The sequence below is a fragment of the Pyrus communis genome, chromosome 11 (genome assembly GCF_041283825.1).
Source record: "Pyrus communis isolate YQ-2024b chromosome 11, ASM4128382v1, whole genome shotgun sequence".
Classification (NCBI taxonomy): domain Eukaryota; kingdom Viridiplantae; phylum Streptophyta; class Magnoliopsida; order Rosales; family Rosaceae; genus Pyrus; species Pyrus communis.
In genome coordinates this window covers 2,501-28,686 of record NC_142575.1, presented here as the reverse complement: position 1 = coordinate 28,686, position 26,186 = coordinate 2,501, and the positions used below count along the sequence as shown (strand labels likewise).

Below are 26,186 nucleotides of genomic sequence, written 5' to 3'. Positions count from 1 at the left end.
GAAATTGCATTTCTCAAGAACAATTGTGAATTAATTTGGCGGGAAAAACTAATTTTGGGAAGAGATATCAATTACATGGTGGTAGTCCTACAACCCAGACCTTAAAAGATCACTATATATTTAAATTTGATTGTAAAGAAGAAGGATTTGACGGAAGGACCACTTATGTAACACAAAGTTAAGTTAAAGGATGAGAGAAACTAATATGAGAGTTCGATGAAAACTAATCATGATGTAAAATTCATGGACTTTACTACCACACGCTCTTCTTGAAATGTTTGAATGTCCATTCTATAAAGATTAAACATATAAGTTTAATACATTGAACTCAAGAATCATAATCTCTCTCATAAAACTCAAAACCTAATATAGATGTTTAAGTTAATCAATTTTTTTTTTTTTTTTTTTTTTAAATTTTTGAAAAAAGGGAGACAGCTGGTAAGCCACGATTATCCACTCATTCTGAGGCCCAGGACAACTTACAGAGGTATTTCAACCTTCTCTTAATCACAGTCAAGCAAACTCATCAGCTTGGAACCTCGAACCAGTCATACACCCTTTTGCAAGGCGAAAGAACACACAAACTAGGCCTTGGTTGGTTAACCGGGTCTCATCCCATCTGGCCCCCATGTAATTCAAAGCCCATTCGGAGTCTGCAACCGAAAGGCCCAAGAGAAAACCGAAATTTATCTTTAACAGAAGTAGAAAAGAGGAAATTCGGAGCTCTTGTGTCTATACAAGCCAACGGAAAAATAAGGAATTAAAAAAAAATTAAAATCATTAGGCAGTCGCCGTAAACGGGGTTGGGGAAGAAACCAAGGCCACCGTGGAAGGTTTGGGGCGTTCACCCCCCAGATTATTAAAAAAAAGGCCACCGTGGAAGAAGGAAGGAGAGACACTAGGCTGCCTTTATCTTGCACTTGTTCAGGTAAGTCGTCTCGCCCGTGCCTTCGCCTCCATCTCAGGTGCTGATTACTGCTAGTACTTCGATTGTTGACACTTAGATTGTTGGCACCGACAAAAGAAGAGTTGGGATGATCAATTATGGCCCAGCAGTCCTCTCGTCTCCACCGCCTTCTCACTCTCTTGGACAGTATCCTTTCAACCTTTTCCTTTTCTTATATTTTCAGCTCTATTAAATTAAATTAAATCAAATTATTGTTGAATGCATGTTGTTTGGTTTGGTTACATATTGAATCACCCTCTTTCCTCGATCTCCTAATTTTTTGGTTTCAATTGGAATTTTTCTTTAACCCAATCCTGATAGCTGGTTCAACCCAAGCGACGAGATTTACGGCTGCTCAGCAGATAGGGGACATTGCCAAAGCGCATCCTCAGGACTTGAGCTCTCTGTTGAAAATGGTATTACTGACTTCCACGATTGCTTTTGTGCAGTTACACCGTGCACACCATATCATCTGCATCTTTGCTGCCTTGAAAATGTAACTAAACCAATGAGGAAGTTGAGGTTTATTCGAAAATCAACATTACAACAACTTCATTTCTCTGGTGGCTAAGCTTAAATATTTTTGCCATTTTATGTGTTTAGAGAGCTAGGTAGAGCTTCACTTTTTCATTCAGGTCTGATATATGTTAATGAAAAGATCGAAATCCAAGAAAGAATAACGTGAGGGCTGCTAAGAGCTAGCATCCACTCATATAAATTTCTAAGATAAAAGTATTTTTAACAGTATTGTGTGCATTTCAAATACCTCCAAATGTCTGGTTGTGCCTTTCATGCAAAATTTGCTATTCTTATTATGATGACATTGGCCCTTCGAGCAAATCACCAAATGTATAACTCTATTAAGCGCACAACACACTGGATACCAAATAGATGGAGCACGGCACCAGAAAACCAGCAAATGTACAACTTTAGTGTCTTTACATGAAAATTTTGCTTCCCATTTTGTTTATATATTCACCACCAAGTAAACTTAAATTATTTTCACTGTACTTAAACAAGAGCCTTATATTAAGAATGAACTTCAACAGTAACATTTCTATTTTCAGGAATCCAAAATAAAAAAGAAACATTTCTTAAAAGACAGCTAACCCAAAGGCATGCCAAACTGCACAAGAACTACTAAGAGAATACGAAATACCACGAAACCTCAAAACCTGTCCCAACCATTCTGATTTACTTTTACAATAACATAACGCATCTACATGTTGTCCTTCCATCTTTAATTAAGGGTTACAAATGCGTGAAACACTAAAAAAACAGGGTTAATCAACTACGAGTTGAAACTGACTGCCAATGATTTTTGCGTTTCCTCTCAAAAGAAAGGATAAATATATGAAACACTTTTCCACTAACTGTTGCATTATTTTCTCTTTGTTTTGTTTTTTGTTGATGTTGTACTTTTATGTGCAAGCGGAAGTGAATTCAAATAAAGTACCAAATATCGACGTTGTAGGCAAAAGCGAAGAAACAAACAATCTCAAAATAAGAACACAAGAGATTAACATGGTTCGGCGTCCTATGTCCACGGGCAAAGCACGTTGGGGAATTTCACTAAACAAACGGAGATTACAAAAGAGTGTTTAAATTCTCACAACCCAAATCCCACAAAATACAAACCCTAAACCAAATGAGTAGAGAGCCCAAAGCAATCAAACAGAGGAGATTCTCCCAAATTGTTCTCTAACTCGCAAACTCACAAATCGATTCTCACCAAATTGCCAAATGAATGAGCCAAGAATTTGCCGCACACTCAGGACTCCCAACGGTAACCTCCACCCAAAACCCGATGAGAGAAAATTCCGTATACTCATGGTAAGGCACACAAAATAAACTAACTCTAAGGTCCTTTTTATAGTGCATAGGTCTTAGGTTACAATGAGAATAATCCTAATTCGAAGTAAATCCAAATCCTAATCAAATAGGTAATTAACAAAATGAAATAGGTAACACAAATCTAATTTCTGCATCATCCTAATTTTGGGTCGTAAATCACAACAGTTGATAGATGCTCTAGCCTATGGTTGGTTTGTTTGACGTACAATGTTTTATGTCAGTTTTTGCTGTAGCTTAGATTTTTGTTTCTTACATATTCCATTTTGAATTTATTGATTTCTTTTTTGTGAAAAAAATCTGTCTTTAACTTATGTAACTTGCAAGATTAGGTTTCACAATATCTTCGTAGCAAAAACTGGGATACAAGGGTTGCTGCCGCTCATGCTGTTGGGGCTATTGCTGAGAATGTGAAGCACACCTCTTTGATTGAACTCTTTACTTGTATTAAATCGAAGATGTCTGATGCTGGGATATCTGGTGCTGTTGAAGATATGGTTGCTTTCCCTATTTTTGATTCGAACATTGCTGGCACATCATTTAGAAGGTGCGACATTATTGTATACACTCGTAGTGCTCCTGTTTGGTTGGCTCTTGATTTGTGCCTGTGAATACACGAGTCTTCTTGGAGGCATGGCTGTTTATCTAACTTTGAATTTTCTTAACAGCTTCGATCTCAGAAAGGTTTTGGAGTTTGGTGCTCTGTTTGCATCTGGGGGACAGGTAATGCAGTGTCTATTGTATGTTTGTTGACATAATTGCACTTATGTCAATGAGGGAAGATGTCTAAATTTTACTGTTTGATTATGTAATTTAAATAGGCAGTTTCTTCAAATTGTCCATGTCAAGGTGCAATTCTATTATTTATGTGTGTGTTATTGTTTGTTCATATTTACAACAAGATAATTGTGGGAAACATTAATAGGCCAGTCTAACCATTTTTAACTATTTATTTATGTCTGTGCCACATTGTAGACTCAAGATATATTAAATAAAATAAAGAGATCAGAGATGGAGTTATAGTGCTCTCCATGTTTTATTTTTACTTTTGTTCAATTTAATTTAATTTAGTTTAATGATTATTCATATCTAATTTTCTAAAAGGAGTTTGGTTGCTCATTGATTTGTGCTATTCTTAGATGACCTATGGCTTCATAAAATGAATAGATAAGTTGTCTCATCAGTTAATTAAATGATATATAAAAAGGCTGACACATTTTAATAATTCTTGAATGGATCACTTTTCTGATTTTAAATAACATCTTTGCTTCTTATAAAAGATAAAAAGAATTGTGGATCCTGCCTTTTGAATTGCAGATGTTGTTTGTGCAAGAGGATGGCCTAATTTGGTTAATATCTTCTGTGAGCTTTTGATCATGCTTGTTTTCTGACTCAAAAAAATATGCTTTGTTTGAGTCTTCATTTCTTCTTTATAATGGATGCTTTCATTTCTGGAACAGGAGTATGATGTTGCAAATGATCATATGAAGAACCCAAGGGAGAAATTGGCTCGACAGAAACAAACACTTCGATGTCGTTTAGGTTAGTAATGGTTTAGTTTATTGCACTGATAATATACCTGGGCCAAAAAGGAAAAACAGATAAATCCCCTTTAGGTTGGTGTCTTTGTAGCATGGACAGTGTATGATTGTTGGGGAGAGGGTAATGGTTAATTTTTAAAGTTCAATTCAATCTACTAGTACTGATAAGATGATTGGCTCTTTGAACCATTATGTTCTGTAGTGATTGTATGGAAAAAGACAAAATCTAGACGCTGTCCACTTGAGAATAAGTTTAGCTATGAGTGAGACAGGTATCTGAACTGCAGATCTGATGATTCTTATTCCTTATTGCTGAGTTTTGCCTTGATGTGGCCTTTTGTTGGCTGGCACATGGCATAGTGGGGCCTACCTTTCTCTGTCTTAGCAAACACACACCACCATCCAAATATCACCTACCCACCCTTCCACCCATTGGAACTACCATCCAAATCCCACGTGCAAGCCAATGACCATGTACCAGATTATGATTTCTAATGTGGAAATTTTTTCCTTAATGTGTTTTCTTTTTGATCTCGGGCTAACATCTGGAGTTTTATTTTTCGCTGACATGTGATAAGGGTATTAAGAGAGAAGAAAAACAATGGGTCAAGAGGACTAACTCTGAAACTCACAGAAAAAAAGAAAACACCCAACACAAACAGCTGGGAAAAGACCTAAAAGCCATTATAGGACAGCCACCTTCCATTCTAGCCTAAGCAAAGAAAGTGAAATTCCCTTGAACTCTGAGGAAACAAGTTCAAAGAATAGCCAGAAACAGAATCCTGTCCCAGAGCTCCATGAAACCAACTCAAGAAAATCTTCAACATCCTTCTGTTTATCTCCATCCATATGACCCAAGTCACCGCATGAGCAAAGCTGATATGTTGCAAGCCTACTCGCTTTCACCCCAATATACACTATACAGCTAGCATACAACAGCTGTCCAGTCCCTGTTTTTCCCTTTTCTGAAAAGAGACAAAATCTTAATGCTTAAACAATAAACTTACAAGAGCAGACTGGATGTCCACAAAGTAAAACAAAGCAGAAACGTGAGTATAATCATCCTAAACTCAACACCTCTTTGGAACTCCATAAAACTAACTAATAGCAGCTTTTCAGTTAAGGCAAATATCCGGTAAAGAACAATCTCTTAACTCAGGAAACCGAAGCCCATAATGATGACCATTATGGCCTTTATCCCACAACTCCTTATTCATGCTGCCTGTGAGATCCCCAAAGATCAGCCTATTTCTTTCCATTGATGTTGCCCAAAAAATCACTGATACCATAAAACCTTGGCTTGCTTCTTCCCATTTCCTGGTAATTTATGCTTATCTAACATAAAGAACAAACAATCTCTGGATATAACCCAACTTACAAACCTTGGCTTTCTTCTCTATATCGTACCGACACAGATGGCAACAATGAAGCCAAAATTCTTGATATGTTAGATCACTCACAGTTTTGCTAATCCACACAGTGCTGTACGAAGGGGGGAAGACCATTGTGAAATACCAGAATATGTAGTTAGTGGTGTTTTATTATATTCATAATGTAGTCATTGGGAACATTTTGTTATTAATTATGGTGTGCTAACTTGCAATTCAATCTCTTGGATCTAATAGAAATCTCACTGTTTATTATACAGGTTTGGATATATGTGAGCAGTTCATGGATGTGAATGATATGATAAAAGATGAAGACCTTATTTCACACAACTCGCATGGGAACGGGACATATCCAAGAGCTTCTACATCACATAATATTCAGCAATTAGTTGCAAATATGGTTCCTAGTGTCTTATCAGAAAGGCCAAGTCCCAGGGAATTGAATCTTTTAAAACGAAAAGCAAAAATCACTTCGAAAGACCAGTCAAAAGGTTCGTCTGAGGATGGGGATATGGAGGTTCCATGTGCTCAAAATATACCACCAAAGGGGGCATGTCCTGACTCATTTGGGACTAACAAGGTACTAGGTTCCCTACTGATCATTTTTTTTTCTTTTTGTGCTAGCTGATTTGATGTTGTATGCTATTTCACACAAACACTTATTAATTGGTTGTAATAAAATATGAAGCACTTGATGTATCTCTGTTATTGTATTTTTTATATTGCTGTGTTGAGTGATATATATTTTCAAGGAGTGTCATTAAAAAACGCTCATGGAGTAAACTTCAAGTGTAGGCAATTGAGGGACGTGTGTTATAATTCTGACTCTTCTGGATCTTGCTCTTTGATGTATCTCTGTTATTGTATTTTTTATATTGTTGTGTTGAGTAATATATATTTTCAAGGAGCGTCATTAAAAAAAGCTCATGAAGTCAACTTCAAGTGTAGGCAATTGAGGGACACGTGTTATAATTCTGACTCTCTTCTGGATCTTGCTCTTTGATGTATCTCTGTTATTATATTTTTTATATTGTTGTGTTGAGTAATATATATTTTCAAGGAGTGTCATTAAAAAAAGCTCATGGAGTAAACTTCAAGTGTGGGCAATTGAGGGACACGTGTTATAATTCTGACTCTCTTCTGGATTTTTCCTTCCAGTTGTGATTTCCCTGGGTAGAGAAATCACGGCCTCTTTGATTAATAATGGAGTTACAGTACTTTTGAAAAACTCTAGAACTAATACTTCTTTGTCCCTCTCAGCTGTCTCTGGCTTTTCTCTCTGTTTCCCTAGCCTTGCTGCATCCTATTTATAAGTATAGGGTGTGGTTTACACGCCTATTTTCTGATGAAGTCTCCTATTCTTTATGGAATAGCCTCATAGGAAAGCACACTTCCTTTCCTTTTTCCAAACTATCTTCTAGTATTCCCAATCTAATTGTACAAGGAAACTTTGATCCCGTCCTAGTCCTTTTAGGAGAAGTCACCTTGAATTTCCATAATACAATCCCACACAAAATAGGATACTAACTTTGATGAACCAAAATCCTAAGAACACGCTGTATTTGTTGGATAAATTTTGCATGCAATTTTCATAATAAGGTTTCTTGAATTATCATTTAAGTTTTTGATTTATGACTAAGCCTTACTTGTTAAGGGAGATTGGATTATGAAGGGGATGATTATAAGGGTGAAGAAAGAAGGAAATGTAATTAGTTATCGTCGTGGAAACAGCCTCTTTGCAAAGCAAGGGTAAGCCTATGAACTTAGGATGGCTCAAAAGTTTACAATTTGAAGGTTTAGTCTTCTACTAGCTAGGATATATGATGCACTGGTTTGCTTGCGATTTGGTACTAGGTTTCACTAGACTTTTACAGGCTGATCTCTACATGCTATTATTCATTTTCGCATTTGCCATTGTTTAAAAGGTTTCACATCTTATGATATTCAGGTGTAAATTTCCTAACCATTGTTCTGTTGCAGAATTAATTTGGTTACTTTTTTCTCACAAGTTTCGTCCTTTGTGGGGGAGTAAGTTTCTGCATTTAATGTTTATTAGCTATGCAGGAAATTTTGGACTTCGATAATCATGAAGAAAAAATTGAACATGATGGAGAGGGGCGGTGGCCTTTTCAAAGCTTCGCTGAGCAACTAATCCTAGATATGTTTGATCAAGGTTGGCTTCTGTTATTTTTATTTCTAGCAGGGCATAGGCTGCCTTCTTGGTGTATCCTTTAAGTGCCTGTCCTGTTCTATCTATGTGTATATATGTATCCATATATACATATATTTTGATAATATGCGTTTAAATGGTATTTAATCTTGCAATATTGTTTGTAATTTTTTGTTTTTCCAAGTTTGGGAAGTACGCCATGGTAGTGTGATGGCTTTGAGAGAAATTTTAACCCATCAAGGTGCATCTGCTGGAGCATTTATTCCTGATTTGAGCCTGGTGGGTGCAATGATTGGGGAGTTAGAAAATAAATGCACATCATCTACAATGAAGAGAGACAGAGAGATTGATTTGAATATGCAAGTTCCCATTGATGAATCTGAACCAGAACTGAAAAAGCTGAAGTTTGAAGATGTTACATCTCCATTTGTGGATACAATGGTCTCTTCCAGCAAGTGTGAGGATTTTGATGTCAGTATACAGGTAGAAGACAGTGGTTGTAAGTTGCCTTCTGCGCAGGTTAATGGTCAACTTCATTTCAGCTCTGTTAAGGTGGACCCATGTGAGCAACTAGCTCAGACAACTGAGTTAAAGGGCCAGTCTCATAACAAGGGGTCCTTTCAGAAAATGGATGTGCTGAAGAGGCTCTCTGAAAATAGTGATATGATGAACTTGGTTAAATTGGCTAGGCATTCATGGCTTAAAAATTGCGAATTCCTTCAAGATTGTGCAATTCGTTTCTTGTGTGTCTTGTCACTAGACCGGTATGGCTTTTTTCTTTTTAGTCAAGTCTGCCCTTTTTCCCAAAAGAATTTAAAAAAAATGAAAACTAATGAAAATGGCTTGAAAACTTTGAGTTTTAACGATAAGGACAAAATTAAGGGTAAATTGAATAGTACCAGGATTGACTTTTTATTGTAAAAATGTGGTTTTTCGTTAAAGTGAACAGTACCGTGGGCTATTCATTAAAACTCCCTTTAAAAAAAGAAAAAAAAAAGTAGGTATGATAATTTATTAATTTGCTTAGTTCTAAATTATGTGGCTGTTAGCATGAAATTCCATGCATCTTCAAATGATAAAATATATGTTTTTTGTTTATTTATGGGTGCAGTTTTGGAGATTATGTCTCTGATCAGGTAGTTGCTCCAGTACGTGAAACCTGTGCTCAAGCATTGGGTGTTGTGTTCAAATACATGCATCCTGGTTTAGTTCATGAAACATTGATCATCTTGCTGAAGATGCAGGTAAATGTCAGCTATGGCGTTGCCATGCTTTTAGTGCTGTACATTGGTTCCACTTGGGTGTTATTATTGGTGTTGTGGTTTTTACGCTTCTGATATTTTGATTTGTTCAGTGTAGACCAGAATGGGAAGTTCGTCATGGAAGCCTATTGGGTATTAAGTATCTAGTTGCCGTACGGCAGGTAAATATTTGTTTCCATTTGCAGTATTTTGAGATAACTTGCGATTTGCTAGAATACCATGCATATTTTGGACATTACTAAAAAAAACCATGTGTTGGTTGATATGTTGTGTTATTTTTTACTATTTTCCATAATATAGATTATAGAGCTCAAATTTTTGTGATGTGGAATGATAGTTTTTGTGGTGGTTCTTTGTATTTCAGGTATTTAGAAATTGAGGTATTAAGTGATATTTTGATGTTTGAACATTTATTTTTGAGCTGGAAATGGACGCACAAACAGGATCCATATAGGGAATGGAATACATAGATTCTTTTTCTTGATGGATTTCTTGCATCATTTTAAAGTTCTTGTTATTAATTCGATTAAAGAAATGACATGCAAATAAAGGGTTTCTCACATGTAAGTCCTTGATAACATTACACTTTAGAGGAACACACTTCAAACCCGAACTTTAGAAAACAACCTGCTGATTTTCCAATGAGGGAAGGACACCAAGGGAATTCACAAGTAATAATCACTTAGAAGTTAGAACATGGCAAGTGGATAGCCAAGGGGTTTTTCCCTCCCTCCAATTGAGCTTTATTAAGCGTTTCTTTATAGCACTTATTGTTGTCATGAGGTTTGTTCTAATCTACTTATAATGAGCCGTGGGTTTATTTTTATCTATTTTAGTGGGAGGTATGGGCAGCACAACTGGTATATTTTCTGTTACTTTTAAGATTGTTATCGTGACTAGAAGCACTTATTTTCGATCAATTTTAATTACTTTCTCAATAAAAAAGGAAAGATGGGTTGCAGTATCTATTGGTTGCTGCTCCCCCGGTTTGCATTGTTATTGTTCCTAACCTTACCAACTAGGTCCCTTATATGGTTGGGTCAGGCTTTATGGACCCATATATGTGTTAAATTTTATCCTCAAAGTTGTTAGTGTTACTTAGGAAGACTCATTCTTAATATACCCCAGTATGGACTTTCACTTCTCCAATATGGGACAATTTTATTTGATACACAATTCCTAACATTCTGCAACTTGGATCAAATCACAATTCCTTGTTCAAGTCCCACCTTGAATTATCATAACTGTCCATCTCTATGTATCATCATCCCAATGCTAAAAAATCTCACAGGCCAATTTGCTCCACCTTTTGGGTAATTGGTTAGCCATCTGAGCATATGTCTGCTCCACCTTGATGATAATAATGAGCCTAGTGTCCCAACCTAAACTCTGGGCTCTGGTTCCACTTGTTTGCAAACCACTTCTTTCAGTTGTTCCCAGGTTTCATCAGTATTTCCCTTGCTTCCCTGCTTAGGTCTAAGTTAGGGTTGTGTCACGGACCTATGGCCCATTGCCCCATTGCCCCATTCAGATATGAGGTTTTATCTCAAAACATCTTGGTGAAATTTATTTTTTTTATTTTATCGGAGTGCTTTCACTTTAATACACAGCAATATGGACATTCACTGAACGTGGGACAATTATATTTGATCCACAGTTTCTAACAGTATTCTATGGGTATGTTTAAGGAATTTTTTTTTTTCTTTGGTAAGAAATAGAATATATGTATTAATAAAAGGAGTAAGCACAATATTAAAAACTGGAAAGGAGCTCCAAAAGTTGAAGTCCTTGCATGGTTAGTGGCTATTGGGAAGGTCAATACTTGTGATCAAATTCAAAAGTGACTGTGGTGTTGTCTCGGTAAATCAGCAGAGGAGAGCGTCAATCACTACTTTGTTCTGATTCGATACAGCTGTGGTGGAAGTTAAGGAAGTTAGAGCTAGTTGTTTAAGGAAGTTTTTCGATACAGTGTTGTTCTTATTCGAAGCACCAAGTTCGAGGTTCTAGGTAGGGGGAAGAAAGCTAAAACTTTGTGGGGGCAGTCTGGCGTTGGCAGTTTGTTGAACATTTGATGGAGCGTAATAGAGAATCTTTGGGCTTAAGTGTTGAATGAGGACTATTCTCATTCTTCTATATTGATGGATGCGTTAGCGGCTTAAAATGAGTTCAGGTTCAGATTTTGATTTTTGTAAATTAGTCCTTGAGAGGTTTTGCTAGTATTTTAGGTGGTGAGTTTCTTATCCCATTGCTGTAAATCCTTCTGTTGTTGATAAAAGTTCTGTTTCTTGTCCAAAAAAAAAAAGGGGAGGAGCACAATCAAATTTGACCAGAAGTCTACAAAAGCTGCAACCCACCAACACTGCATCTAAAGTTTCCCAACCTCTCACAAAAATTCTTGCAAAGGTAACCCTGTACCAGAATCTCCTCCAGGTCCTTCCTAGGTTGGTTGGTTTGGCAGAACTATGGCTAGAACTTTGTACAAGCTTGAAACTAGACTGATGGGCTGATAGTCATTTATCCTCAAGGAACCCAAATTATTGTTAAATGAGATATGTTGGCTATTGATGTAGACCTCTGTAATACTATCATGAAATCCAGTTTCATGATATCCCAACATTGCTGAAACGCTGCTTATGGAAAAACCATCTACAACCAGGTTTTTGTCTTTGTGGCATTAAAAACAAATTTCTTTCTTAACCTCCTCCTTAATGAGCCTTTTCAACCAGCTGCTTTCTGTTCATGAGTTGTTGCTCCCATCCATACCTAAAAGTGTTGCCTTCAGTTTATCCTCACTGGAAAACAATTTTTGATGAAGCTTCACCACCCCTATTGAGGTGATTCAGGAATTTGGATGATAGGAAGGATATGTATTAGAATAAAGTTTGATAAAACTTACGATCTTGTTGATTGGCCTTTTGACATCATGTGTCTGAAATGAATAGGGTTTGGTAGAAGATGGAGAAAATGGATTAGTTGTTGCTTGAGTTTGGTTAACTTCTCGGTGATTATGGGGAGGTTGAGTGCCTCAAGAGGATTGAGGGAGAGATATGCTATACCCGTTTCCTTTTTACTTTAGTCGTGAGTCGTGAAGAAAAATCTACACTCATCACCTGACCCAACCCTTAAAAAAAATCCTGCTGAGATTTTCTTGAGATGCTTCTCAGTGGCTTTTACAAACTCTGCGTACGCTTCATTATCTGTGAATAAGCGTCTCTCTTTTGGTTTGGTTGTTTCTTCTTGCATTTTAAAATTCTTGTCCATGAAGCACGGACACAGATACGGATATGGCACGATACGGCATGGCAATATGAAAAATCTCTGAAAGTAGGATACAATACGCGATAGGTATGGCAATTAAATTATATTATAATATACAAAAAAAAAAAAAATTTAGAACATATTTTGATAACACAAGAATTCGATTTCATCGTCCAAATTCAATTTCATTTGATTTGTTGGAGAAGAAAAGTTGGAAATATAATTCCCTTGATATATATAGAAGAAGTGTGAGAGTTGTATTCATAGTTTCAATTAGAGGCTAGCTCTTCATATACGTCAGATTTCAAATAAAGCTCCGTCTCATTAATTTTTTCCCTTTAATTTCTTATTTGAAAGTGTAAAAGTATCCTAAAAGCATGATATGTGTATCCCATATGTGGGATACGTGTATCCATCAAGTCAAAGTTGTATCCGTTGACCATGATATGTATTGGACGAGTATACGACAAGTATCGTATCTGACAAAGTATCGTATCCGACAACCAAAGTGAAATATCCGTGCAATTATTGATTCTTGTCAATCACATTTTATAGTTACTATGATTCTTTTTATGCTTAGGATAGACTGGAAAGCGGCTTTTCTCTGATGACTTTTATGTGAATGTTTGTACTGGGTGTTTTCTATGTTTTTGCTTTCTAGTCGTGTTTGTTTTCTGTTTCCTGGTTTGGTCTTCTGGACCATCCTCTTTGTTTTATTTCTTTGATCTTAATACAATCGTTTCTTTATAAAAAATGATTCTTTTTATGGCACCAGGAGATGCTTCATAATTTTCTTGACCGGGTCCTGCCTGCATGTAAAGCTGGCCTGGAGGACCCCGATGATGATGTTCGAGCAGTAGCTGCAGATGCTTTGATACCTACCTCAGCTGCTATTGTTGCTTTAAAGGGTGAAACTTTGCATTCTATAGTGATGTTACTATGGGATATATTACTTGATTTGGATGATTTAAGTCCATCCACTAGCAGGTACTCTTGTTTGTTGATTAATTTGTAGTCAATTAGCCTTTTTGTTTTCTATTAATATATGCTTCATAGTCTTCTCAAGGTAATATGTCTGACTAGATAAGTTATGTGTTGCACACAAATAAGGAAAGTCTTGAAATAAGGAAAGTCTTGTGCGCACTCACTTCACCGAACAAAGAGGAGAGAAAGGATGGGGTAGGAGGAAGATTTGGAAAATTGGAGAGAAATGGGAGAACGGAGGTTGATATAAATGTCTTTATTGGTGGTATTTGTGCATGGATTTTAAAAAGACAGTATTTTTGGAAAAACTTTGCAATCTGGTGTTACATACGGCAATTTTCCTAAATGATATGGTGTGATATAAATTATGTGAAAAAAAATAAAGATGAACCTTTATACACAATTCATCTTGATATGGGGTGAGTATGACTTGAATTTAGTTTGTCTTCTTCGGTTTGTATATGCATCTAGGAAGGATTTCACAGACTTCTTGTCATTTAGTTTGTTGTCTTCTTCGGTTTGTAATTGCATCTAGGATTTCAGACTTCTCGTCCATATTTTTTGTGCTTCTCAATTATCTAAACTACATATTAATGAAACCCTCTTTGTCAACCAAAAGAGGGTGAAAAGACATTTTTGTCTTCTATCACAACACAAAAGTTAAGGACAATAGTGTAATTTCACAAAACAAAATTTTGCTATTTTTTGTTTAAGCCTCACCTACATATGATTTTATTATCTCTAATTTAAAAAAAAAATAAAAAAAAATAAAAAACAAACCTCTCTCCCTCTCCCCCACTCTCACATTCCCTCTCACTCTCTTCCTCTCTCCTTCAATTTTAAATAAAAAAGTAAACAATCCACAGGCACCTTGTGTGTGGGCAGATACTAGTTAGTAAAAAATCCACATGCACTTTGTGTGTGGGCAGATACTAGTCAATAGAAAAAACTTAATAATCAGTTGTGTTTACTGTAATTGATGAGAGATTCTTATTGGCACATTTCTTATCCGCCTAAGACAGATCACACTTGTAAATTTAGTGAAAATCTAATATATAGCTTATAACCAACTTCTGTCATAGGAATATTAGTCCTTACTCCTTAGATCAATCATGGATGTTGTTTTTGCAGCGTAATGAATCTGTTGGCAGAAATATATTCCCAGGAAGACATGATTCCTTGGATTTTTGAGGATTTGACATCGAAAGAGTTTGGTTTAAATGAATTTGGTAGCATTGATGATACTGGAGAAGGATTAATTTCGCATGATAATCCTTTCATGTTATCAACACTTGCACCACGGTTGTGGCCCTTTATGAGGCATGGTATCACATCAGTTCGTTATTCAGCTATCCGCACGTTGGTAAACTTCTCCTCTTGGTCTGTTGTAGTTTTGTTATACAATTTTGTACCATTTAAAAAAAAAAAAAAAATTGTCTATTAACGTCTTTAGACTATTTTGTCTTTTGTCAATACAAGTGTTTTGTTTCATATAAAAGCATACAAGGATGGATTTAAGTTTTATTTAGATTAGAGCAAGAAATAAAAAAGCCCAAAACACAAAATCTGTTAATGTCATATTGACCTGCAACCAAGTTATGAAAGCATGCTTATGATTCAATGCATAAATCAAGGCAGTTTCACCCTCTTGTCTTTAGCAAAGGCGCTCCTACTGGCGTTGCGAGTGTTGTAACTATTTAAAATACTAGATTTCCTGGTGTGCACACCACATTTTGACTGTTAATTATGTTCATTGGACAACAAGATAACCATTACAAATAATGAGAAGCTGATTGGATCTAGCAAGACGCTGCCAATCCCCATTGACCATAATGTGACTTGCTTTGACTTTTGGTCTGGTATATTAGTGAACATAGCTAACACTAGCTTTGTTACCAAAGCCAGACTATTCCTGTTGTCCCACCACAAGTGACGTGATTTTGCCATTACCATCTATCTAATGTTATATTTTCTTGTGTTTAAACAAGTAGATGTTTTATTGGTACTAATCCGTTTGTGACATTTATAAAATGCTTACTTGTGCATCAGGGTTCAGATGTTCTTAAGTATGCGTAATTATTTGTTTGCATGCCTGTAATATGTTTATTTACAGTTAATTCTCTACTATGCATTTTCATTTGCAGGAACGACTACTTGAAGCAGGATACAAAAGGAGCATCTCTGAGTCTTCGAGTACTTCATTTTGGCCATCTTTTATTTTGGGTGATACCCTTCGGATTGTTTTTCAAAATTTACTGCTTGAATCAAATGATGAAATTTTGAAACTTTCAGAGAGAGTTTGGAGGCTCCTTGTTCAGGTTCTTTACTTTGTGATAATGAATAGTTTTCATTGTACTTTTGTTTATTTCCCCTTGTTGAAGATGTATTTATCTGCTTTTTTTTTTTTTTTTTTTTTTTTTTTTTTTTGTTAACAAAAGGATATGAAAATGTGACCTGCTCTCACATTAGCGTGACTGCGTGGGACTTTTATATGGAGGCGCAAATAATCTAAACCTTTACGGATGTCTTTTTTACTTTTACCTGGATATTGTTTTCCACATTTCTACATTTGTGTATGCAATTGACACACCACGTGCTTCCATTTTCTTGATTTTATGCCTTTGCTCTTGCTTGCTGTTTCTTGCTTTTGGTAACATTTTACTAATTCTTATTTGCAAAAATTTGTGCTCATTCTAACTCTCTCTCTCTCTCTCCCCCCCCCCTCCCTCCTCGTTATACCAGTGTCCATTAGGTGACTTGGAAATTGCTGCAAGGTTATATATGTCCTCTTGGATAGAACTTGCAACTACTTCGTATGGTTCAGCATTAGATTCTACAAAAATGTTTTGGCCTGTTGCTCTCCCACGAAAGAGTCATTTTAAAGCAGCAGCTAAAATGAGAGCTGTGAAGCTTGAAAATGAGTCTTGTAGAAACATTGGGTTGGAATCTTCGAAGGGATATATTCCAGAGGAAAAAGGTGGAGATGCTTCAACCAATAATGTTCAGATAGTTGTTGGTGCGGATGTTGAATTGTCTGTGACTCATACCCGAGTGGTTACTGCGGCAGCATTGGGAGTTTTTGCTTCTAGATTGCACGAAGGCTCAATGCAGTATGTAATTGATCCACTGACTGATGCCCTTACCTCCTTATCTGGTGTCCAGCGGCAGGTACCATTTGATTTTAAATCCAAGTTCCACCATCATTCCCTTCCTTTTTCAGTATTTGTATATTTAATCGTTACTCATATGCAATCAGGTGGCATCTATGGTTCTTATTTCTTGGTTCAAAGAGATTAAAAGGGCAGGTGTGTTTGAAAATGCTGGAGTTATGCCAGGTTTTCTGAACCATCTCAAAAATTTGATGTTGGATTTCTTGGCATGCCTTGAACCTGCATTCCCTACAAACGATCCACGTCTTCCTTATGCTGAGCTTTCGAGAACGTATTGTAAGATGCGTTCTGAGGCTAGTCAGTTGTTAAATGCTATTCAATCATCGGGTATGTTTCAGAGTTTGTTGTCTACTACCAAAATTGACTTGGAAAAGTTGAACGTGGACAATGCAATTAATTTTGCATCGAAACTTCCAATGTTGTGTAATGATATTGGGGGGAACAATTCTTTGGAAAGGCACATTGTTGATGATATAGAGTCAGCAAAACAACGACTTCTGACAACTTGTGGATATTTAAAATGTGTTCAGGTAATTGTGGGACATAATTGCATATTCTTGATATGCTTCTTTAAGTGCTAGGCAGAAGGATACATCTCTTTTTTTTAATGGAATTATTGGAACAGTGTCCAACGTTTTTCATTTTTATTAAGGGTTTTGTATTAGCTTTTCCCCAATTCTATAATTATATTTGAGAGTTTACCTTTTGCTCATTGTTAATTATATTTGAGTGGTTTACCTTTTGCTCACTGTTACATTCTGTAACAATCTGCAGAGCAATCTACATGTTACTGTCTCTTCTCTTGTTGCTGCTTCTTTTGTTTGGATGTCAGAGCTTCCTGAACGACTAAATCCCATTATTTTGCCTTTGATGGCTTCTATCAAAAGAGAACAGGTAATCTTCTATATATAATTGCTTTCTTAATCCTATGGTTGCTTAGTTATTTACTCTGATAATCTAAAATCTCTTGGGAAGGAGGAAATACTACAAGAGAAGGCAGCTGAGGCACTTGCAGAGCTTATTTCTCACTGTATTTCACGTAGCCGAAGCCCAAATGATAAGTTAATTAAGAATATATGTAATTTAACATGTATGGATCCTAGAGAAACACCTGAAGCTGCAGTCATCTGTTCCATAGATATTATTGATGACCAAGATCTCCTATCTTTTGGGACAAATACTGGTAAGCAGAAATCAAAGGTCATTCTGGCTGGAATCGAAGATCGCTCAAAGGTTGAGGGATTTATTAGTAGACGAGGTTCTGAACTTGCCTTGAGGCATCTTTGTATGAAGTTTGGTGCTTCATTATTTGACGAGCTTCCAAAACTTTGGGATTGCCTCACTGAAATGCTTAAGCCTAGTAGTATTCAGTCCCTTAATCCTGCAGACGAAAAGAAAATTACACAAACTCTGGAATCTGTGAAGGATCCCCAGACCTTGATAAATAATATCCAGGTTCTTATCATTCTTGATTTTTTTGGTTGTGTTACTTCTATTAAATCTTGTGGCTGCATTCAGTATTAATATTTGACTGCATTCGGTACTAATATTTTTTGCGTATGATATTGCATATACATCAGTAAATGTCAAAAGGTGTTACAAATATGAAAATTGTCTATTAAATTGTTAAAAAAAAAAAAAAAAAAAAAAAAAAACTATGAGAACTGTTCGCTCTTTTGTTACTTCAAAATGACGGGGATTCAAGATCACTAATAGAGAGATAAAGGACCAGAGACCAGTCAAGGTTTCAGAATTAAGGAAAAGTATTTACATGAACTGAGATGTTGTGGGTATGTGGAATGAAAATTGGAAGCACATGCAATTTCTTTTTCCTTTTCCTTTTTTATTTTTTTGATATTGTCTAAAATAATAGGAGTGTATTGACCCAAAAAAAAAAAAAATATGAGTGTGGATTTGCAAATATAAGATCAGGGAACTAGAAGAAAAGGGGAAGATAAAATTTAAGAAGCATATCCATCTTTACTCAACATGACAACTTGATGCTGCTTCACTCACTTCTCGAATGGTTTTGTGTTTTTAATACTTTCCTGGTTAATAATGGCCAACCTTAATTTCTTGACTGCTTATTTTTCTGAAGGCCAAAGGTTAAAAATAAGACTTGCCCGATCTTATCAGAAGTTTTGTTCGTGCTCTGTTTCAACTATTTGGGTCATATTGTTGCATTAGCTGCTAATGTCTTTTTTATCCATAACAATCTAGGTGTATTGATAAATGACATTTTCCTTTTCTTTGGGTTTTCTTTCTAGTTCTGAACTATCTACCTTTACTTGATTGTAAATTAGGACATGACAATTTTTGGAATTTTAGATTGTAACATATGAGTTATTGCATTACAAATGGTAAACCGTCAAAATTTGTGGACCTACGGACTTGAAACCGAAATTGTCTCAAAACTTGCAGGTAGTACGTTCTATTGCTCCAATGCTAAATGAGGATCTGAAACCAAAACTGCTCACCCTTCTTCCATACATATTGAAGTGCGTTTGTCATTCCCATGTTGCTGTTAGATTGGCTTCCTCTAGATGCATCACCACAATGGCCAAGTCAATGGAAATGCATGTGATGGGAGCTGTAATTGAAAATGCCATACCCATGTTAGGGGATATGACATCTGTTGGTGCCAGACAAGGTGCAGGCATGCTTATTAGTTTGCTTGTCCAAGGATTGGGTGTGGAGCTGGTTCCATATGCTCCTTTCTTAGTTGTCCCTCTTCTAAGGTGTATGAGTGATTGTGATCAGTCTGTAAGACAGAGTGTGACTCACAGTTTTGCTGCTCTTGTACCTCTTCTTCCACTAGCACGGGGCCTCCCTCCACCTGTTGGACTAACTGAAGGTTTCTCCAGAAGTGTAGAAGATGCAACATTTCTGGAGCAACTACTTGACAATTCCCATATTGATGATTACAAGCTTTGTACTGAACTGAAAGTGACACTGAGAAGGTAGCTAAAATACTTAATGTTGAATGAATTCGTGGCTAAGACTTTTGAAACTTGGCTTGATATTTATCTTTGTAACAGCTAAAGACTACAACTCTAAATGAACTGGGGACATTTTACATATGTTTGTGTCTGGTTTATTCACGATGTGTAGCTGTATACTAAACCTATGTTTATAATGTATACTAGTTAGAATTGCGGAAAAGAGAAAATATATCTAAATTGTTGTATATCTTACTGGTAGAGTCATGTAGAAGGTTGGTGGCTGAGGTTGACTGTTAGTTGGGTTGATACAGGAGTACTCTATTTTCTAAGGCTTACTGGTATAGGTATAAATTGGTTTGACTTTGCAGTGAATCAACATTCTGGTTCCTAACAGATTCTTTTGGTTATAGGTATCAACAGGAAGGCATAAATTGGTTAGCCTTTTTAAAACGTTTCAAGCTTCATGGAATCTTATGTGATGATATGGGTCTTGGTAAGACACTTCAAGCATTGGCTATTGTGGCTTCTGATATAGTCGAACATCAAACTTCGAATGGCGGCAATCTTCCATCATCTTTAATTATCTGCCCATCAACACTTGTTGGACATTGGGCCTTTGAGATAGAGAAGTACATTGATCTTTCCGTAATATCTACTCTCCAATATGTTGGTTCTGCTCAAGAGCGCATTGCACTTCGAGAACATTTTGGAAAGCATAATGCGATAATAACATCATATGACGTGATCCGCAAAGATATTGATTATCTTGGGAAGCTTATCTGGAACTATTGTATCTTAGATGAAGGACATGTGATCAAGAATGCAAAGTCAAAAGTTACACTTTCAGTGAAGCAATTGAAAGCCCAGCATCGTTTGATATTGAGTGGAACACCAATCCAGGTTGGTCTTTCACTGATTCATGAAATTACCTTAAAACTGATTTTCTATTTTCTTCTGAAAAGGACCTACCTTTTGTTGTAGAATAATGTCATGGATTTATGGTCCCTTTTTGACTTCCTAATGCCCGGCTTTCTTGGAACAGAGAGGCAGGTGTGTTTTCGCTTTCTTCTGTTATATATTATATTTTTTTGTTTGTTTTTTTCCTTGAATTTTTTTATGTGGCAGATAGAATTCTCTTATAGAAGTAAGCATAAAAACAAACTCTGAAAACACATGGTGGCTTTCAGGCTAAACCCACATAAATAATTTTCTGATAGATACCCACATAAATCTTTACAGGAACTCAAATAAATGAATTTGGCCATGTTGCTTGGTAGTTTAGAAAAATCTTAAAACCCTATATTCTGGGAGCAGGGGCTCAGAGTATCTATCTTTGTAACTTTTGGTCTCCAAAGACTCTACTTATAAAGTGTTGGCTGGCAATAATTGAAGCAGAAATCTTGGCTAAAGATCAGACAAGAAATCTCATATAAAGAATAGAGTTGATTCTATAGAGTAAATGTAGATTGTAGGCAGTAGATTCATAGCAGTCATATTTGACTTATTGGTTTCATACTTGATCTGGATTGTTTGTATTGCTATATATATCCTCCAATTTGGAGAATAACATAATCAAGAGAGAAACTACTCTGATTTAACACTTAAAAAGTCTAGAATGAGGGTTCCTAATAGCGTACAATTATTTTAAGAGCGTAACTTACATTGTGTTTTCTTTCTGTTAAGAGTGTACTTATAAAGTTATTAAGAGTCTGGTTTGACGAAGATGAACATCATCTATCAGAAAGTAATATTATTTAAAATTCTGTCTTTCCCGTAATCAACTCTATGTTTGGATAGTCTCCATTATCAGTTTAAGTGATTGTAATTTCTCTTTCATGATTTGCTAATCTCTTGAAAAATTTAGATGTATGTACATTCTGTGTGTAACACTGTAGTACACATTTCCCCGAACAATTGTCAATCTGACATGATAAATAAATAAATCTGTTGTTTTAATGTTACTTTGGGCAGTTCCAAGCCACTTTTGGGAAACCACTGGTGGCAGCCAGAGATCCTAAGTGCTCTGCCAAGGATGCTGAAGCAGGAGCACTTGCGATGGAAGCATTGCACAAGCAGGTAAATTTCCTTCCTTTTTTGTGATACCACTCTTTATTTTTTTGCAAATCAAGCATCTTGAAAAAATTGTGCCCCCTTGGTAGTTGACCTTGCAATCTCACTGGATACTGATGTGAAAAATAATACTATGGTCAAACTTTTACAAGTATGTATGAAATTTTCTGTGCATTCCAAGTTCTGGAATTTTAAAGAGTGCAAATTGTTCACTGAGATACTTCTCTGGTGAAATTAGCTGGCTTAGTACTAACTGTTGGCAAAAGTGATAAGAGTTTGTGTAGAAATTGTTGACTTTCCTGACTAAAAAATTCTGTCAAATAGGTCATGCCTTTCCTCCTCCGTCGAACAAAAGATGAAGTCTTGTCTGATCTTCCTGAGAAAATTATTCAGGACAGGTTCTGTGACCTGAGCCCTGTACAATTGAAATTGTACGAACAGTTTTCTGGGTCACATGTGAGACAAGAGATCTCAAGTATTGTTAAACAAAATGAGACAGCAGATACAGGAGGGCATAGTGAATCACCTAGAGCTTCATCCCATGTTTTTCAGGTAATTGTGTTGTTTATTTTTGTATTTAGTTCTCTTTTGCTTCAGTATGTTCCTATCATTGAATGGATGTTATTTGTTCTTGTTTCAGGCACTTCAGTACTTGCTTAAACTTTGCAGTCACCCATTGCTTGTTCTTGAAAAAAAGGTCCCAGATTCAATTGCATGCCTTTTGTCAGAGCTACTACCGGGAGGCTCTGATACAATTTCAGAATTGCACAAGCCATACCACTCTCCCAAACTAGTTGCACTTCAGGAGATTCTTGAAGAGTGTGGAATAGGTGTTGATGCTTCTAGTTCTGAAGGTGCCATAAGTGTGGGGCAGCACAGAGTCTTGATATTTGCTCAACATAAAGTATTGTCCGTTTATGTTTGACTTATTCTCTTTTAAGCTACCTGTGCTTAGCTTTAATTCATGGTTTATAATGCGCAATGGCTTCTCATGCAGGCATTTCTGGACTTAATAGAAAGAGACTTATTTCATACTCATATGAAGAGGTTGGTCTCGTAAACCTCTCTCATGCATCTTTGTTAGTTGTTGAAGTCTGCTAATCTTATTAAAGACTGTTTTGGAGTGGAAAGTTATTCTAGTGTTGAGTTCTCTCACAATCTTGTCCCACAATTCTGATAAGTAACAGTATTACATGAGTTCTAACTGTTTCAGTTAGAAATCTGGTTTTTGGACCTAGAAAAATTAATATGCCAGAAATCAGGGGGTTGAGTACATGTGACGAATAAATTCTAGATATGGTGGGTATAACCTGTAGAAGAATCATCCTCTAGTATAGTGAACTTGTGCAATTGCTTTCACAATGTTTATCCTCTTGTATGGTATGGTATAGTGATCCAGTGGTCTTATGTGTTTCTTTAAAGCAGTGTAACCTACTTGCGGCTGGATGGGTCAGTTGAACCTGAAAAACGTTTTGATATTGTCAAAGCTTTCAATTCGGATCCTACAATCGATGTCCTGCTACTCACAACCCATGGTTGGCATTTTATCCTTTGCCTGCGTACTAGATTCAATCAGAGTGTTACTAAAGTTTAATCACTTTCTGCAGTTGGTGGGCTGGGCTTGAACCTGACATCTGCAGACACACTCGTCTTCATGGAGCATGACTGGAACCCCATGCGGGATCATCAGGTGACTGTCTTTTGCTGTCTTTATCCTCTAAGGAGTCGAAATTTTAATCTCTTGAAATTGGAAGCAGAGGCCATCTGTCACATTTTGAGTCTAGCATTCAGGAAAAGATCTCTGAGATGAACTTCAATAAAGCTCCCTAATTGCGCATCATCGTCTCTTGAAATTGGATACAGATGCCTTCTATCACATTTTAAGTCTAGTTTTCAATAAAAGATCTCTGAGATGAACTTCATTGAAGCTCCCTAATTGCTCAGCATTATTCGTTGTTATTTACCCTTTTTTTGACCTGCAGGCAATGGACAGAGCACACAGATTAGGTCAGAAAAAAGTTGTCAATGTCCATCGCCTCATTATGCGTGGCACTCTCGAAGAGAAAGTTATGAGCTTGCAAAAGTTTAAGCTTTCAGTAGCTAATGCAGTCATTAATGCTGAAAATGCTAGTATGAAAACCATGAATACAGACCAACTGCTTGATCTATTTGCTACTGCAGAAACGTCCAAAAAGGTATTGCTGGCTGGTCTATTTTCTGAATTCATTTTGGATGCTGTGCACGTTTACAGAAGCTAATATGAGTTTCTACAAGTTGTAATTGAATTGTTACGTGTCTGCTGCAAGTTCTTAATTGATGTCAATGAAAAGTTTCGACTATTTGTTTGTTTTCTAGGGAACTTCTATATTAAAGCATCCCGATGGAAAATTTGATGGAGATATGAAATTAATGGGCACTGGAAAGGGGTTGAAAGCAATTCTTGGTGGGCTGGAGGAGTTGTGGGATCAATCACAGTACACCGAAGAATACAATCTCAGTAACTTCTTGGCAAAGCTTGATGGTTGATGCGAAGCCTTCCTCCTAGTACACAGTATATTTCTGCAGCATGTCAGGACCCAAATTTTGACATTGTAAATCTAGCCGTACCCTTCCCTTTCGTTAGTTCTCCCATATCTTTATGATTTCAGGACTTGGGGACAAGAGTTGAATGAGTAGTTCCAGGAGTGAAACCTGGCATCAAGGTTAATGATGATTGGTGACAGATGACCAAGAAGTTTTGGAGGGAAAGAGAATTGTATAATCCGTATCGTGTAAATACAATCAGCTTCTTTTCTTATTTAAGTTGGCCATAACCAGGAATTATTTTGTTGGGTAAACAATCTATTAAATTTTTGGTTATTCACAATATACTTAAGGAGTGAAGTACATCATCATATTTCATACTTGATTGCCAAGGCATGAAAAAAGGTAAAGCACAAAAATCGCAAATGCATGGCAAGAACAAGCATGTCATGGAGGACACATTGTACAGGACAACCTGAAAAACACCTTTCATCTTTTATGAAACTATAGACAGATTATGTTATTATTGCAATTAGTAAGCTATTAAGTAGCGCATTTGGTTGCTTTTGGTTAGTAAAATGCTGCATGTGTTGGGTCTCTGGCCAAGCAAGAGGAGCCTTGTTTTGTTTATGGCCATGGAATTGGCGCCTTGCGTAATAGCAGTGCCTTTGGACAAGTAAGTCGCGCCTTTGCATTGCCTAGGGTAAGAAAGGTGGTCGTGCATTGACATTGGTAAAGTGGGGCCTTGTGCTGTCTTTGGCAATGCAAGTTGTATCTTTTGTTGCCTTTGGCTTTGAAAGGGGCATGGCTATAATAAAGCATCCCCCATGACAAGGCATCTTAGCTTTGCAATGACACAAGAAGGGAAAGGCACCATATGACTTGTAAAGGAACGAACAAGAATGCCACGCCAGTGCATCACAAAGGCAAGCAATACTTTGCAAAGGCATGACTAAGATAAGGTCTTTACAAAAATGGCACACCAGGGAATGAAAAAGGCACAACAAAGGGAAGGCATGCACATACATTCCACTTCATGCATCACAAAAGCACAATATCCCTAGCTAAGGTGCAACAATGGCAAACTGTGAACAAGAATGCCACATTAGGACATATTGAGGGAAAGTTATGTCTCGAAAATGCATGACAATTGGAAAGTAAAAAAAAAATGGTGTGTGGTGGTTTTATAAAGGCTCCACATGCCTTTAAAAGGCTTGAACAAACCCTAAACCCTTAAAGAAAGGCTTGAACAAAAAGCAAAGGTATGCAAAAGGCATTCTAGGCCTTCAAGTTGTTAAACCCTAAATCCAAGTAAAAGGCAATGAATGACAAGCATGTCATGCCATGCTTGAGATTCACTGAAGCTTAATATGACATTTAAAGGCATGAGCAAGTATGACTTGCAATGACATGCTAAAGGAAAGCAACCAACAAGTATGCCATAACAATGAATTCCTTGCAAAGGTTTAGACGAGCATGCCGTGGCACCACTTACATTGCCAAAGGTAACGTATGTAAAGATACTTATAACAAAGATTTTCTTGGTTTTGTTATTATGTTACCATCTAAATTAGTTATTATCAAAATCAACTCACAATGAATTTTTTTTTCCCCAATCATTTCAAGTTATTTTGGGTCACTTGTCTAATTTATGAATGGTTTTTCAAAGTACCTTTAGAGGCACAAAAAATGGAAAACCAAAAACAAGCATGCCACACCAAAAGGCATGACAAAGGCAATGCATATACATGAATGGCGTGCTTGGCTATATCTAATGCTTAGAAGGCATGCTTAAGGTTTAGGGGTTTAGGGTCTAGGGGTTAGGGGTTAGGGGTTAGGGTTTCGGGTTTAGGGGTTAGGGGTTAGGGGTTAGGGGTTCGGGTTTAGGGTTTTAGGGTTTAGGGGTTTAGGGTCTAGGGGTTTAGGGGTTAGGGGTTAGGGGTTCGGGGTTAGGGTTTAGGGTTTTAGGGTTTAGGGTTTAGGGTTTAGGGTTTAGGGTTTTAGGGGTTTAGGGTTTAGGGGTTTAGGGGTTTAGGGTTTAGGGTTTTAGGGGTTTAGGGTTTAGGGTTTAGGGTTTAGGG

The 26,186-nt window shown here is 36.7% G+C and overlaps 1 protein-coding gene across 8 annotated transcripts; it reads left to right on the top strand.

Annotated features, from left to right (window-relative positions):
- The first annotated feature begins 719 nt into the window (after nt 1-719).
- LOC137741669 (TATA-binding protein-associated factor BTAF1) lies at nt 720-24,450 on the top strand. 8 transcript variants are annotated; one of them, XM_088679169.1, is made up of 29 exons: nt 720-928; nt 1,005-1,093; nt 1,268-1,362; nt 3,125-3,344; nt 3,466-3,520; nt 4,258-4,339; nt 5,987-6,306; nt 7,791-7,899; nt 8,081-8,660; nt 9,008-9,140; nt 9,251-9,319; nt 13,192-13,403; nt 14,532-14,763; nt 15,545-15,718; nt 16,143-16,568; nt 16,657-17,100; nt 17,345-17,464; nt 17,546-18,025; nt 18,992-19,530; nt 19,923-20,412; nt 20,494-20,562; nt 21,484-21,588; nt 21,907-22,134; nt 22,223-22,486; nt 22,580-22,629; nt 23,005-23,117; nt 23,190-23,272; nt 23,565-23,777; nt 23,938-24,450. In XM_088679169.1, exons 4-29 carry the CDS (start codon nt 3,256-3,258, stop codon nt 24,106-24,108), a joined length of 5,850 nt encoding a protein of 1,949 aa, XP_088535295.1. In that variant the 5' UTR covers nt 720-928; nt 1,005-1,093; nt 1,268-1,362; nt 3,125-3,255; the 3' UTR covers nt 24,109-24,450. The 8 variants fall into 8 exon arrangements, 7 of the variants coding, with proteins under 7 accessions (XP_088535295.1, XP_088535293.1, XP_088535294.1 ...); XM_088679167.1 differs by having other exon boundaries at nt 735-928; nt 3,130-3,344; XR_015953082.1 differs by having other exon boundaries at nt 735-1,093; nt 3,130-3,344; nt 20,494-20,558; nt 23,008-23,117.
- Nucleotides 24,451-26,186: the final 1,736 nt, after the last annotated feature.